The sequence below is a fragment of the Aspergillus viridinutans genome (genome assembly GCF_018404265.1).
Source record: "Aspergillus viridinutans IFM 47045 DNA, scaffold_9, whole genome shotgun sequence".
NCBI classification, from domain to species: domain Eukaryota; kingdom Fungi; phylum Ascomycota; class Eurotiomycetes; order Eurotiales; family Aspergillaceae; genus Aspergillus; species Aspergillus viridinutans.
The window spans coordinates 185,983-199,643 of record NW_025091225.1 but is presented as its reverse complement, the minus strand read 5'-3'; the positions used below and the strand labels follow the sequence as shown (position 1 = coordinate 199,643).

General features: G+C 50.9%; 5 protein-coding genes across 5 annotated transcripts; 1 reads left to right on the top strand and 4 right to left on the bottom strand.

Moving 5' to 3' along the window:
- Positions 1-67: 67 nt before the first annotated feature.
- yap1 (putative bZIP transcription factor AP-1/Yap1) lies at positions 68-2,051 on the top strand (the record flags this gene model as incomplete). The annotated part of the gene is made up of 3 exons (XM_043272834.1): positions 68-550; positions 634-1,838; positions 1,901-2,051. The coding sequence occupies 3 exons, from the start codon at positions 68-70 to the stop codon at positions 2,049-2,051; spliced, it is 1,839 nt and encodes a 612-aa protein (XP_043128769.1).
- A 1,220-nt stretch (positions 2,052-3,271) lies between these two features.
- Positions 3,272-5,710, bottom strand: Aspvir_009695 (uncharacterized protein; the record flags this gene model as incomplete). The annotated part of the gene is made up of 4 exons (XM_043272833.1): positions 3,272-5,105; positions 5,184-5,295; positions 5,375-5,534; positions 5,702-5,710. 4 exons carry the CDS (start codon positions 5,708-5,710, stop codon positions 3,272-3,274), a joined length of 2,115 nt encoding a protein of 704 aa, XP_043128768.1.
- Positions 5,711-6,303: 593 nt separating this feature from the next.
- Aspvir_009694 (putative glutaminase) lies at positions 6,304-8,516 on the bottom strand (the record flags this gene model as incomplete). The annotated part of the gene is made up of 2 exons (XM_043272832.1): positions 6,304-8,030; positions 8,081-8,516. The coding sequence occupies 2 exons, from the start codon at positions 8,514-8,516 to the stop codon at positions 6,304-6,306; spliced, it is 2,163 nt and encodes a 720-aa protein (XP_043128767.1).
- Positions 8,517-9,880: 1,364 nt separating this feature from the next.
- On the bottom strand, positions 9,881-11,024 carry Aspvir_009693 (putative NAD binding Rossmann fold oxidoreductase; the record flags this gene model as incomplete). The annotated part of the gene is made up of 2 exons (XM_043272831.1): positions 9,881-10,621; positions 10,698-11,024. 2 exons carry the CDS (start codon positions 11,022-11,024, stop codon positions 9,881-9,883), a joined length of 1,068 nt encoding a protein of 355 aa, XP_043128766.1.
- Positions 11,025-11,808: 784 nt separating this feature from the next.
- Aspvir_009692 (uncharacterized protein) lies at positions 11,809-12,911 on the bottom strand (the record flags this gene model as incomplete). The annotated part of the gene is made up of 5 exons (XM_043272830.1): positions 11,809-12,190; positions 12,250-12,349; positions 12,408-12,624; positions 12,675-12,832; positions 12,896-12,911. The coding sequence occupies 5 exons, from the start codon at positions 12,909-12,911 to the stop codon at positions 11,809-11,811; spliced, it is 873 nt and encodes a 290-aa protein (XP_043128765.1).
- Between the last annotated feature and the right edge of the window lie 750 nt (positions 12,912-13,661).

The window sequence follows — 13,661 nt, the reverse complement described above, 5'->3', positions numbered from 1 at the left end:
ACTCTCAATTGAACCTGGGTCATCTTACCGTTACTCACAACGATACCCCGCTTCCCTCTCAGCTGCCATGGCGGACTACAATACTCTTTATCAACAAGGCCTTTATCTCTCCCCCGATCAACAGGACCTCCTCCTCGCGGCTCTTTCATCAAACAATCAGACTCAGAAACAACTCACAATAACGGACAACTCCGAAGCTAATCAGAAGCTCAATCACACACCCGGCCATGCTTCGTCTGGCAGCTTCAGTGTCTCTCCCCCCAGTGGTTTGGACGGCTCGGTGAATCAGTCAACTACTTTCGGCTACGAAGATAGCCCTTACCTGGATTTGAATCCCGACTTCGACCTTGACTTTCTGGGCAATGAGAGTTTGATCGGTGATCTACCTCCGAGCCTGCCTTCGACTGAAGAGTATGAACCTGGTGATAAGAGAAAAGATATCGATGGACAGGAAAATGAGAAGGATGAGTCGGGCAAGAAGCGAAGGGAGAGCGACGAGAAAGCAGCCAAGAAGCCTGGTAGAAAGCCGCTGACCTCGGAACCTACCTCGGTATGTTTCTTGTGATCCTTTTTCTTCCTTGCAGGTCATTACGTAAATGATTTGACTTTTGCGGGGGCTAACATTTTCGACAGAAGCGCAAGGCTCAGAATCGCGCAGCTCAGCGGGCCTTCCGTGAGCGCAAAGAAAAGCACCTGAAGGATCTGGAGACCAAGGTGGAGGAGCTACAGAAAGCCTCTGATAATGCCAATCAGGAGAACGGATTTCTGCGCGCTCAGGTGGAGCGTCTGCAAGTAGAGCTCAAGGAGTATCGCAAGCGTCTTTCCTGGGTAACGAGCGGCAGCGGCCTCTCTCCTGTTAATGCCATCCCAGGTGCATACTCCAAAGGCATGTATGGCCTGAACAATAATGATTTCATGTTCGACTTTCCCAAGTTCGGAGATCTACCTGGTTCGCACTTGTTCACCAATGCGCAAGCAAGCAAGTCGAGTCAGGACAAGGCGAAGGACAACCAGATAGCAGCGCCACGCAGCGAAGCTCACGTTCCCGGTGTCCTCAACCGCCACGCTCTGAACAGCTCAGGTCCCAACGGTCTTCCCAATGGACCACCACCCGTCAAGTCTACACCAAACTCGCAACCGTCTACACGACCCATCTCTGGTACATTGAACGGGGCCAATGATAACAATGCAGCTACCAGGGGCTATGCGCGCCAGGTCAATTCCTCGTACAACGCGAATACGAAGCATGCAACCCATGATACCCCTAGCTCAGACTCTCCATCATCCTCTTCAGATTCGCACCATAGCCAGTTGCTCTCTTCCAATGGAACCTCACCTGAGCCATCTTTGCACTCGCCTGCCGTAAAGGCGACCGAGAGTAGCACTCCGCATACATGCACCTATACCACCATCAACGGTGAGGAATCCTTCTGCGCTCAACTTGGTATGGCATGTGGCAACATCAATAATCCCATTCCAGCTGCGAGACAAAATAGCGAAAGCGCGTCGAACACCCCTAGCCATGCCACCAATTCAGACCAGGCACTTGGTTTGGATCTTCTGGCCCAACAGAATGGAGGTCAATTCGATCCTGTGCTGTTCGGTGACTGGCGTGAGCCGCAAGATGCTATCTTGTCCCAAGAATTTGGTACATTTTTCGACGATGCATTCCCTCTCCCCGATCTGGGAAGCCCATCCCACAATCTTAGCGAGGCGACAAAGCAACCAGTGGCGCCAAAGAAGGATCTTATCGCTGAAATCGACAGTAAACTGGACGAAGATGAGGAGGTGGTGCCTGGCGAGGACCAGTCGCAAATGCTCACCTGCAATAAGATATGGTATGCTCATTTTGATCCGTTACCACCCGCCTTTAATCTCTTGCTAACTAATTTTGCCGTAGGGATCGCCTGCAATCCATGGAGAAATTCCGCAATGGCGAGATCGACGTGGACAATCTCTGTTCAGAATTGCGCACCAAAGCCAGATGCTCTGAAGGCGGCGTAGTCGTCAATCAGAAAGATGTCGAGGACATCATGGGTCGTGTTAAATAGACGGCCTATGAGTGAAGTTGATACGACGGTGAAGACAGTCGACATCTTGTACAATTTCCGGCCAACTATATGCACATCCTTTGGCGAATCCGGAGACAGATACCCATATTAAACGACGCTGCAATTGATGTTATCACGAACAATATTTTAGGATTTAAAAGAAAGTTTGGGTGGGTTTCATGGGGGGCTCATTCTAAATACTTTACCAATCTTGAGTAATCGTTGTTACTTTGACCCCCTTCGCTTCCCTACGGCAGCTATTTCTCCTTCCGGTGTTTCCCTTTATCAACTTTCTTTCATTATGAAAATTTTCCTAACCCCGTTCAATGGCGAACTGGAGGCACGGAGTCGGGAATCATTACTGGGGCCTTGGTTTGGAAAGACTGTACATCAGCAACAACCCTCACTTCTGTCGGCCACTCAATCACATCGGGATCGGGAGTATTCTGAGTTTTTTTTTCTGGACTGGAGCTTCGGATTCATGCTTCTTAATGCGGGGGGGATTGAACCGTAACTAGTGTCACTGCTTGTTGCTCAGCTCTTGTTGCTTTGTACAGCCCCAAGCTGCGAGTATCTCAGCTTTATATGACTTGTTCTGTTCATAGCAGTAATACACGAGGAATGCATATTGAGTACTCCTGGCAAATCCTGAAATACAAGCCAATCGATCTACTCTAACCTGCGTGACTGCACAGACAAACTCATGTGCTACACAATTGCATATATAGGAAAAAATCAGGAGACTGAAGCTACAAGGGTATCGATATTGGTGCGTACCAGGAAAGACTTAGAATACACAAAAGGTCGCTGTCGGTGCCCTTTCCTGTCTGCTGTTTTTGTTATTGGTTTTGGTTTTTAATTGTTTCCTTCGTCTCTCTTCTTTCCCAATCGTCATCCGCACCCAAGTCGGCAGCTTCCCCTTTCTTGCGATGGGACACCTTCTGCACCAACAACTTCCCATACTAGCCAGTCGAAGGGGACCGATGATAAGGTCTTCTACTAGAGTGTAAGAAATGTCCATGTGCATCTCGCTCAGAAACGAAGAAATAAGCGAAGAAAAGAAGTTGAAAGGAGAAGGAAGAAAATAAAGGCTTTGCAAATATCACAAGAGAAGAAATTAACAACCATGAGAGACTAATTGAACACAACGTGCCGGGGAAATTGAAAGGTGGCAAGGAAATAACACAGAAGAACAGGCAAAGGCGGAAATGACACATTGCTCAGGACTCTCCGCCAGAGGGAGCGGGCTTTTCACTGGAGGGTGTCGATGTCGAGACCGTAGGAGAGTCCGAGGCGCCTCCCTTGCTGAAGCCGCCACGGCCACCTCTTCCACCACGTCCACCGCGGTCGGTGCCACGGCCACGTCCGCGTCCGCTGAAACCACCACGTCCTCGGCCTCCCTCGCTGTCACTAGCACCCCCGCTCTGGTATCCACGCTGGGATGCGTTGGTGCCTCTGTTGCTGGCTTGCCAGGTGCCGGCATTACCACGGTGGGAGCCGCGATCCTCGAAGAATTTCAGATTAGGTTTGCGAGGTTGACCAGGCGCGCTGGGCTTCTTATGTTCGGCTGGCTGACGGTCAAGCGCGGCCTTGGCTTCCTCAACAGTCGCGAAGGTCACAACATGATTGTACTTGCCCCATTTTTCGACTTTGAGGATCTTTGTTTTATCCTCCTCGGGGAACAAATCGCGAACCGCCTGTTCGTTATCGACATTGGAGACAAATAGTCCGTTGCTCTGCCTTTTCTCACCTCTGGGCAAAGGAGATTCCGAGGGCTTCTCTGGCTGGGCAGTGCCGTTGGACTCGACGGTAGCCGCCTTGTCCGGCGAAGCAGCACTGGGTTGAGGTGCAGCGCCAGAGGGCTGTGGAGTGGCAGGCTTAGGAATGACGGAGACGGGGGATGCGCGAGTGGGGCCCGCAGCAGGACCCTTTGCTTGAGTTTGCTGCTGGGCGGGCGCCGCAGCCCGAGTGGGCGCAGGAGGGGCTTGGCCGAACTGGGGAGGAGTAACGCTAGGGATACGGGTGGTAGTTGCTGGAGAATCTGGAAGACCACTGGCTACTGCCTGTCCGGCAGCAACTTGAGGCTTTCCAGTACGGTGAGCAAAGTTGAAGCCCTGAGCGCGCATCTCCGTCGCAATGCGACCACCCTCAATCTCAAGGACGAGGAAGCCAAATGCAGCGTCTGCAAGGTTGAAGTTCCACATGTTCTTGAAGGCGCTCTCATCGACTTGGCCCGCGGCGTTGCCCGGGGCGGTGGGGCCACCGAACGGATTTCCACCATTGGCGACAGTAGGCATTCTCTGAACAACGTCGAGAGCATTGTCCAAGAGGGTCTTCTGAGCTTCGTTGGAGGAGATAGCGGCTTCGACCTCACCGCGGACAGTCTCCCAAACATCGTTGAAAGAGGCCTTGGAAGCGGCGAGTTTACCGCGGTAGTGGTCCAGAGAGGGATTGACGGAGAACTCGTTGTAGGAGGAACCATAGCGGAAGTGAAGACCAGCTGAAATGGAGAAGTCGGCCTTGAGAGTCACGGACAGCTGGTTCAGCATCCCTTCTCGAGCAGGCGAGGCGTGAGTGACGAAAATGCGGGTCTCCGACGGGTCGTATACGCGGTTGGCTGTATCGATCAGCTCACCCATTTGAAGCAGAGTGGTCCACATGGTGCCCTGGCCACCAGCAATCGTGGTCTTGCCCTCGCCATTGTCAAACAGCTTGTGCATGACAACCGCACCTCCCAGGCCAAGCAGACGAAGCTTCACACCGCCGATATCAAGCAACCGCGAGTTAGCCTCATCAATGATGTGCAGATTGTTGACCTTGTATTCCCCTGAGCGGAATTTCTCCAGCACCCGCACGTCCTCACATGCACCCCAAACGGTGTATACGGGAACATCGAGTGTGAGCCGCTTGTCGAGCAGCATTGGAAGTTCGGAAAGGGGGAGTTGATCGGGAGTGAATCGTTGCTTGATAGACTGCTGAGGAGGAGTCTGGGCGATCGTGCGCTTTACACTTTCGGGCAGCAATGGAGAGTATTGCGCCACATGCTTGAGAGTCCTGTAGTGCGTTTTCGTACCAAATTAGGATTATGCCTGACGTCAAAAAGTCGTGGACAAAACGAAGAGCCCAACTCACTTGTCTGCAATCCGCTCAAGAGAGGTATCATCGTAGAAGCCAAAGTCGCCGGTGTGAATGATATGGTCAGCACGGGCCTGCTTGGCCAGCTCATTCAAAGACTTCAGATTTCCTGCGCAAGATGTACGTCAGTGCTTGATCTTCAGCGACGTTGTCTGCAACTGAAGCTGAAGCTCCTTCATGCGACCTACCTCTGACATCTGCGATACACAACACTCTGACGGGGCCGTTTTGAATCACCCGGCCATTGTTGGGAAGAAGAGGGGCGGCGCCAGGGACAGGACCAGCGGCAGCCGCAGCACCGTTCGGTAGAGAATAGCCTTGGGGAGCAAAGTTGTGTGGAGGACGGGGCTAGAAAAAAACAGTAGGACAAACTCGTTAGCTTGAGATCTTGACAGCGATTGCATGCGAGCGCCCTATTGAACGCGTAGCTCTTGCAGTGAGGAGCTGGATAAGCTAGACAGGGAAAGCAAGACGGGGGGAGAGAAGCACGGCGTGGGGAGGTCGGGAGAACTTACAGAAGCCATGGGTGGGAATCAAATGAAGGAATGAAGGTACGAAGAAAAAGATCAACGGTGCTCGACAAGGACGAAGAGAAGATGAAGGAGGAGGAAGAGAAAAAAAAGCAGGCCGGTGGTTCGTTTGGGGATGCTGGAGTTGGGCAAGTTGAGTCTGTTCCTGTTGCTCGTTGGTTTCGCCCCGAAAAGAAAGCCCGCCGTCACCCCGCTTATGTAAGCGCCATCGCAGGGGCCAGCGCGCCGCAAGGGATTCAGCAGTTGGTCCACATATAAAGACGGTGTTACGCTGCTACTGCACGGATTATTACCCTAAGTCTCCTCAGGAGATTGAAGGCAGTGTGCTGGAGACAAATTGATTTGTTTCGTTCAGTCTGTGTTTCTTTTCTGGTGGCTGGGTGTCCTATTCAGCCATTCTACCACCGCCTTTTCCTGCTGCTCAGTCCATTCACTGCACCTGGTTTCAGGATGCTTCGGATGCATCTTCAAGAAAGAAAAGCAGAGGAAAAAGGAGAAAATAGATCGAAGTCACCAAAAATAGTCTAATAGGAGGCCAAATGTCCATGTTAAGCCCACAAGTCGTCCAACACCTGGTCCGCTCAACGTCACAGCTCTTGCCTTTCTTCTCCCAGAACCTGCTGGCTGTCTTGCTCACTCAGGCTGGAGCTTTCCTCCAGCTCTGGTAGCCCGACCTGAAGGGATTTAGGTCCCTCTAGTGCCAGCAAGGCAAAATGCCCACCCACTGTTGGGCGCGCTCGACACAGCACTGGAACCCCAGGCGTGTTACCTTTCTCTGAGCTCGCGATATATCTATCCGAGAATGGCCAATTATGCTTGCCATTGGTCATGAATGCCCACAGGTCATCCACAAATTCGCTGCGGGTGCTGTTATCAAGTGTGCCTGCCAGCCACATGTTCCAGTCCGACTTGGCCCAGTCTTGCCGGCTGTCCAGAGGGACTCCGTATTCAGCTCTTACTGACTTGAAGAATGCACTGCTCATCTGGTGAACTTCCTTTGGGAAGGTTCCAAGGCTCAACAACACATCTGGGTAGAGGTTATACGGCGTCTTCCACGAGGATGGCTTGTCGGGGTACTGCAGCACGAAATGAGTCTTTTGCTCATCTGTCCCCAGTCCTTGGGTGAAGAATAGGTCGGCTCGTGCCTCTGCAATGTTGGAATATTCGGTCAATCCTGTTAGTTCTCCGAATGCTTTGAGACCAACCGCTGCTTTTATGGCGAGGTTGGTTTCATTCGCCAGCGGACCAGCAGCATCGTTTGAGGAAAGCTGCTCAGCGATGTCGATGCTATTTTCAACCAGATAGTCGGCATATCCTCTGAGGATGTCGAAATACTGGGCTGCCCATGCCTCATCGCCAGTCGCGCGCACATAGGCCAGGGTAAGAATCATGAGGTTGCCGCACTCCTCGATGGGCATCGGTTCCGCCTGTTGATCATCGTGTCCGACGGCGTTGGGATAATGGCTGCCCATATCGTGGATTACATACGGTTTGTGCCAGCGTCCTGCTGCGAGATATCTCATCATCGGCTCTAACAGTAGTCGGATATAGTCCGGATCCATAACCCAATATATGGGAAATGCAGGCATGATGACATCCACTGTGTTGACATTCCCATCGCTAGAGAGCTCCTTGATGAAGGCTAACACTTCGCTGGTATCGAGAGTATCGTTTGGAATTGTCAGATCGATTCCTCCGTACGCTTGCCGAGTTGACAGTGTGACGATGTCCGCGTATTTTTGTCCCGCGACCGATTTTGCTGCGGTAGACAATTTCCGGTCGAGTACTAGGGACTCACTGAGGGCATCTGAATAGTCATCCAAAAAGTATGTGACCGCTTGGTATGTATTGGGATACTCTGCCCTATAATACCCCGTGTATGCATTTCCAAGGTAGTTGATTGCCTTTTCCCGCACATATCCAATGGCAAAAGTGACTGCCCAGTCACCAGTCGCAACCCCAAGGTCATGAGAGAGTGCCACGATGTCCCTAGACTTGCATTGCTGGCCGCCTGCAGCCAGCCTGCCGGTTTTGACGAACTGTGACCGCACTTGGGCTCCATTGCCTGATGCAAAGGAAAGCCTTGAGGAAGCTGTTGGTTGCGATGCAAATATTGCCTCTCCCCACGTAGCCATATCACTACTTTCGGAGTACAGCGTAGCATTCTCGACTTTCAATGAAAACATTGCCGTAGATCCTGCTTTATTAAAATCGCAGACAGTCCCTTCAGACTCACCCGTCCATCTTCCATCAACACTCGAAAATACCTGAACGCTATTCGCATAAGTCCCAGAAACAGACACTGTCAGATAACCTATGACAACACATTAGCTCCCCTCCAGCGATCGCACAAAACACACCCACTAAAAGGAAGAGACTGCCGGAGATAATTCAACGGCGACACCGGCGAGAAGAAATCAAGCGTGACCATCACCGTTCCAGCACTGGCAGTAAACACCGAATGAGTTGCTGTATATTCCGCGCCATACATAACCGCCGGCTGGACGTCATTACCGGGGTCCTTCACGCCCATTAAACTATACGTCTGACCGTCAACACGCACCAGGACGGACCAGCCAAGCTCCTGGCCGGCCCAGAACTGTGGCTCGGCGAATGGTAACATCTGTACCCGGTCGCTCGGCATCCATGCTGAAAGATACGGATTTCTTACTGCCAGCGGGTATGAGGGAGGCAGAGCTGGCTGATGAATGACGCGTCCCCGTTGGCTCGTATAGAGCGAAGACACAATGGTGCAGAGGAAGGTGACAAGCAAAGGTGTAATACCATAATAGAGACGCATTCCGTAGACGATGTCCTGCTGCGTGGAGTTCTCAGGTTCTCAAAGACCGGGCCAGATTGGCAGCAAAGTCGATTGCAAGCAGATAGGGAATTTAGAATATATCAGTATGGGAATTCAGCACGTCAAGGCTAGCTGTGGATACAATCGGCTTGCTTATGAGATTGCGTGGCTGTCAGTACAGGAATGTCGATCTTTCAGCCGTTGATTTCGTCATTGAAATAGGCCGTCTGTTGTTTGACACAACACAATTCACAGAGAGCCGTAGGCTGGCTGTCCACTCTTCCCAGTACGAATAGTTGAAGATAATAAAAGAACTTCCAATTCGATAAAAATAGGTGGGCAACAGAAGAGTGATGGAAGATCAGATAACAGGAGCGCACTGGTGGGAACTGGGGATAGATAATGCGGGGAAAGCCATTGGAGGCGCCAAAGGAGTAAGCCAATATCGATGGAGAGAATGTCCCTGGCCTTGCTAGTTCACCAGCCATGATACCAGGACAGTCAATCTGACCGTAATTTAGCTGTATTCTAGGTCTAAGAGAGAGTACATCGGAATAGACCCTTGCCATTCCAACTAGGACACACACACGCCGGGCAACTTCAAGCTGCTGTCCTCAAGCAAAAACAATGCTGTTTCTCAGAGTTCCAATCCTCAAAATATGGACGTCCATTTGGGTCTGTATCCTCTCAGCGATGACACCCAAGAGCTTCAATCATCGATTTGTCATCAAAGCGATACAGGTACAAACACTCCCCAGAATCCGCATGACGCTGATACGTATACCGTGAGTCGGAAGTTCGGCAGACCCAAGCCATACATGTGGCAAGGTACATTTCAAGCATCCGATATACTTTCCTCGTATCTTGGTTCAATACCTACGAGCAATTGCTAGGCACCGCGATGGAAGTGGAAGACGGTGTGGCTTTGGCGCAGGCTTTGTCAAAGATTGGCTCACGCTCAGAGATCCTAGAAGCACTCTCCACCTTCGAGGCTGTGCGGATCAAAAGAGCTGGTCAGATGCAAGAAGCCAGTCTCTTGAATGGAAGATCTGGCACGTTGCAGATGGTCCTCTGCAGGAGGCACGAGACGAAGATATGCTACCGGAAAGCCTAGGGGTGTCGTTCTCTCATAGCCCCAACCGTGGAGCGATCCAGCGACACAGATGTGGTGTTACAGATACGATACTTAGAAGGGATAGACAATGCATTCGAGCGGACAAAGACTACGACTGGAAAGAGTCATCTCTAGGCAAGTATTTGACTTTGCGGGTCTATGGATGGATCGTAACGCGGACAATTGGCAAATCCAAAATTTTATTAAGATCAAATTGCAATCAAGTAGATGTGCTCAGTCCGAGGACAATTCAGATCTGGGCTCTCTCCACCCGCCTTCCAATTTCGTCAAAGTGAATCTGCTTGCCTGTAACCAGGGCTTCTTGGAGGTATGCACCAATCTCGACAGCTTTGACTGCGTTGCTCAGCTTCATCGGGAGTGGTGTGTTATCCAAGCATGCGGCGGTAAATTCATTGGCCTCCGTCACAAACGCAGGCCCGAAGCGACCTATGAAATTAGAGGGAGCCTCACGAGTAACGCCTCCAGGATGGTAGAAGTTCACCAAGTTACGCTGTGGGTTGCAGTTCACAGACAACTTGCCCTCGGTGCCGATGACCTCTGTGGTGTCTTCTTGGCCATGTGCCATCATGCGAGAGCAGTAGTAGTATGCAATCTTGCCGTTGTGGAATTCGACAATTCCAACGGCGTTGTCATAGTCGTTGAACTTCTTCAGCTCGGGCTGAACAGCGGTTATGCCATATGCAGAGATAGTCTTGGGAACCACGTCATCGCCAAAGAACCACAGAGTAAGATCGATGTCGTGCACAGACATGTCCACGAAGACACCTCCCGACCACGCAGAGTACGCGACATAAAAGCCCGAAGGATCAAGCTTATCGCAGGTCTGGCTCCGAAGGATTGAAGGTCTTCCGATGAGCCCTTGGCTGATCTTGTCGTATACGTCACGGTAGGACTCATCAAATCGTCGAGAGAAGCCGCACATGACCTTAAGATGTGGTTTGGTTCTCGCCTTGTTTACGACAGACTTGCACTAAAAGTCCAGTTTGCAGTTAGTATATGGTAGCATGTCCAGGTTTCTGCCACCCATGGGGGGAGGTAGAACTTACCACTTCAACATCAGTGGATAACGGTTTCTCGCAGAGGACATGCAAGTCGCGGTCGATAGCTTTGATAGTTTCTTCCGCATGGACAGGGGTTGCAGTACCAATAGCCACGGCCATCAGTCCTGGGTGCTCAAGCATCTTATCGTAATTGTCATAAAGGGTGACACCGTACGGCTCAAGATTCTGTCTTCCCCAGGCGATCTCTGCGGGGTCAGGCGAAAATGCAGCAACCAATTCAGCACGGGGAGTGCGGTGCAAGAAGTTGATCGCATGGAGCTTGCCCACTCTACCTAAGCCAGCCATGCCAACCTTAAGCTTCTGTACGGCCATTCTGGTGGTCTGTCTTCGAAATTGAACAATGAGTTTCAGCGGTAAAGAAAATTCACTAGGTAGCTCCTATATTGTTGACGGAAAAGAAGTCTCCAGAGCTTTGCTCATCTCAAGATAGTCGATTGAACAGGGAATTCGGCATCTTTATAGACAGACAACGACTGAGGACCCCATCGTCTCGATATCATCGCAGGCTGGTTGTGAGGGGTAATTTGAGACCAGGCAAGTATCTCCGGAGGTAGAATAATCTGAAATTAATCATTTTACTGGTCAAAGTCTCTTACGTTAATGATTGACAACGTCGAGGTCCGCATGAAGAGTGAAGGTGGAGCGGAACTTCGGAAGACTGGAGCAAACAATCCGGAGAGAGTTTCCCTTTGCAGCCGGAGACACTTGCCCATTCGGAATAATAATAAATAATTATGGCGAGGTCGGGTCCAGGCCTGGGAGTTCCCACTCTTACGCTAGGCCCGAACCCAACCCATACGGGCCATACCTTGGCGGGTCTAGGCTGGACGCGGGAGGGTCCCACAGGCTGGGTCCTTAAATCTACTGCCTAGGTAGGACTCTGTTTATGAGTTCGGATATGAGAGGACCGGTCGACTGGTCTCCCATCACCTGAGCTGTTTATTCCTCCACGTCCGTTCGTCCGTCCCTTGGGAAATCAGAAATTTGAGAACAATTGCATTCAAAGGCGAGTAAATGACATAAAGCACAGTCAACATTATCCGAGTAACTAAAACTTTGCTTCTGCATTTGTCGATCCAGGCTACGCAGGCGGAATTTATTTCTGCCCACGCGACCAGCCGGGCATCCACATATTCGTGAACTGATACTCCGTCACATAGGATACTGCCTGCTGGAAATAAACGCGGATATTCAACCCGCCACCGGTGCCCCAGTTGATGGCAGCAACCGGGCTCCCAGGGATGCTGGACTGAGCGAATCCGCCGTCATACCAACCTGAGTTAGCATCATGGATTTTCTCCAGAATACGATTGTTAGAACCACCATAGTAGACATGAATGCTGTCGTCTTCGGTAGTGATAACGGCGAGAGCAGTCTGAGGGATGGCATTGGGGACTGAGAAGCTGCCAGGACTCCAGCCCGAATTGGCATCGTATGCCATCTCAACCAGGTTGTTCTGAGGGTCCTGGAAGTATACTCTGGGCGACTTTATCAGCGGTCTTGCAAAAGCACGCAGCTAGAATTGGATGCTACCAACCTTATAGCCTGGTCAGGTTGCAGGAAGGACGTTACAGCTATAGCTGTTCCAGGGAGTGCCGCGCCCAGGTTCTGGAAAGTTTGCCATTGATTTGAATTGGCTAGACAGAGAGAACAACGTCATTTAGGGAACACGTTGCATGCCTTGATAAAGCTTACTATCCCATCCGTATTCTTGGATTGAATTATCGGGCAACTGAGCATAGACTCGGAGAGCTTGTGTTCCCGAGGCTCCCGCAAGGTAAGCGGCTCCCACGCTGCTGTTGGCTGCGACTTGGATGTTGCTGTTGGCTGACACACCGGTGTACCAGCCAGTGTTAGCGTCGTGGGCTGCCTCCTGCAGAGTGTTGTAGTTGGAGACAGAGTACACGCGGATCTATAAACGACATTAGGTTTTGTTGTGCAACTGAATGGCTAGCATCTTACACTGCCAAGCGCCAGGGATGTAGCAGCGATGGGAGAACCCAGCTTGCAGTTGGCAATTAATCTGCCGCTGGACCATCCATTTTCATATATACTCTCGCGAATCCCACCGCTTATATCCTGGGTATACACCGTCAGATCATTGCTGTCGTTGACAGCCCCTCCCAGTGCCCGCGTCATAGGTTAGTCTACCTCTTGCAAAGAATATTGAAGGTTGAACTAACGGGAAACGGTGGTCATGTTGGGTATTGCTTGCTAGTTAAGTAGCAAAGTTACCTTAGGGAGGACTGTCGTGGAATGATGGCCAGACGAAAGGAAAGATGGATTTGGGGTGACTGGAAGGAACAGTTAAGGTCCTTATATAGTACAGGCGGCAGTGAGATATCCCCTCTGTTTAGCGGATCAGACAACTTAGTGATTCAAACTATGAGTAGATCTAACAGTGATACCACACCTGCATTATCACAAGTTGCAGTCTCGGCAGAAGATCTTGCTCCTGTGGACGTTTTAGTCTCCGTGTGGATATATCGGCCGGATAGTTCGCCATTGGTGCTGTACTTGTTGGCCTTGGGGCTGGAGCTGACGTCCTGGATATGCTGTGCTCTCATAACGTCATGGCCATATACGAGCTGCAGGTCTTTCAAGGTCGGGAACTGGTATGGATTATTAAAATATCCATCATCAATGTCGTTTGGGAAGAGAGATATGGTGCCAGAAGTATTTCCTGCGGTATTTTCCAGAGCGTATTGAGGTATGTCCATTGCGTTTGCAACTGTAGGAGGAACGCAAAGCCCCGGCAGATTAAGAGAGACTGATTCAGGGATGTAATGGATGGTCTCCAACTCCAACTGGGTTGGATAGAAAGAGCACATGTTCCATAAAATAGTTTATTCGGGATGAAAATGTGAGACTTAAGACAGTAGATACATGAGCGCAAATTTAGTGCATCACTCCAACTAGTTTAAATAGGATCTGTCCTTAAGCTGTTGT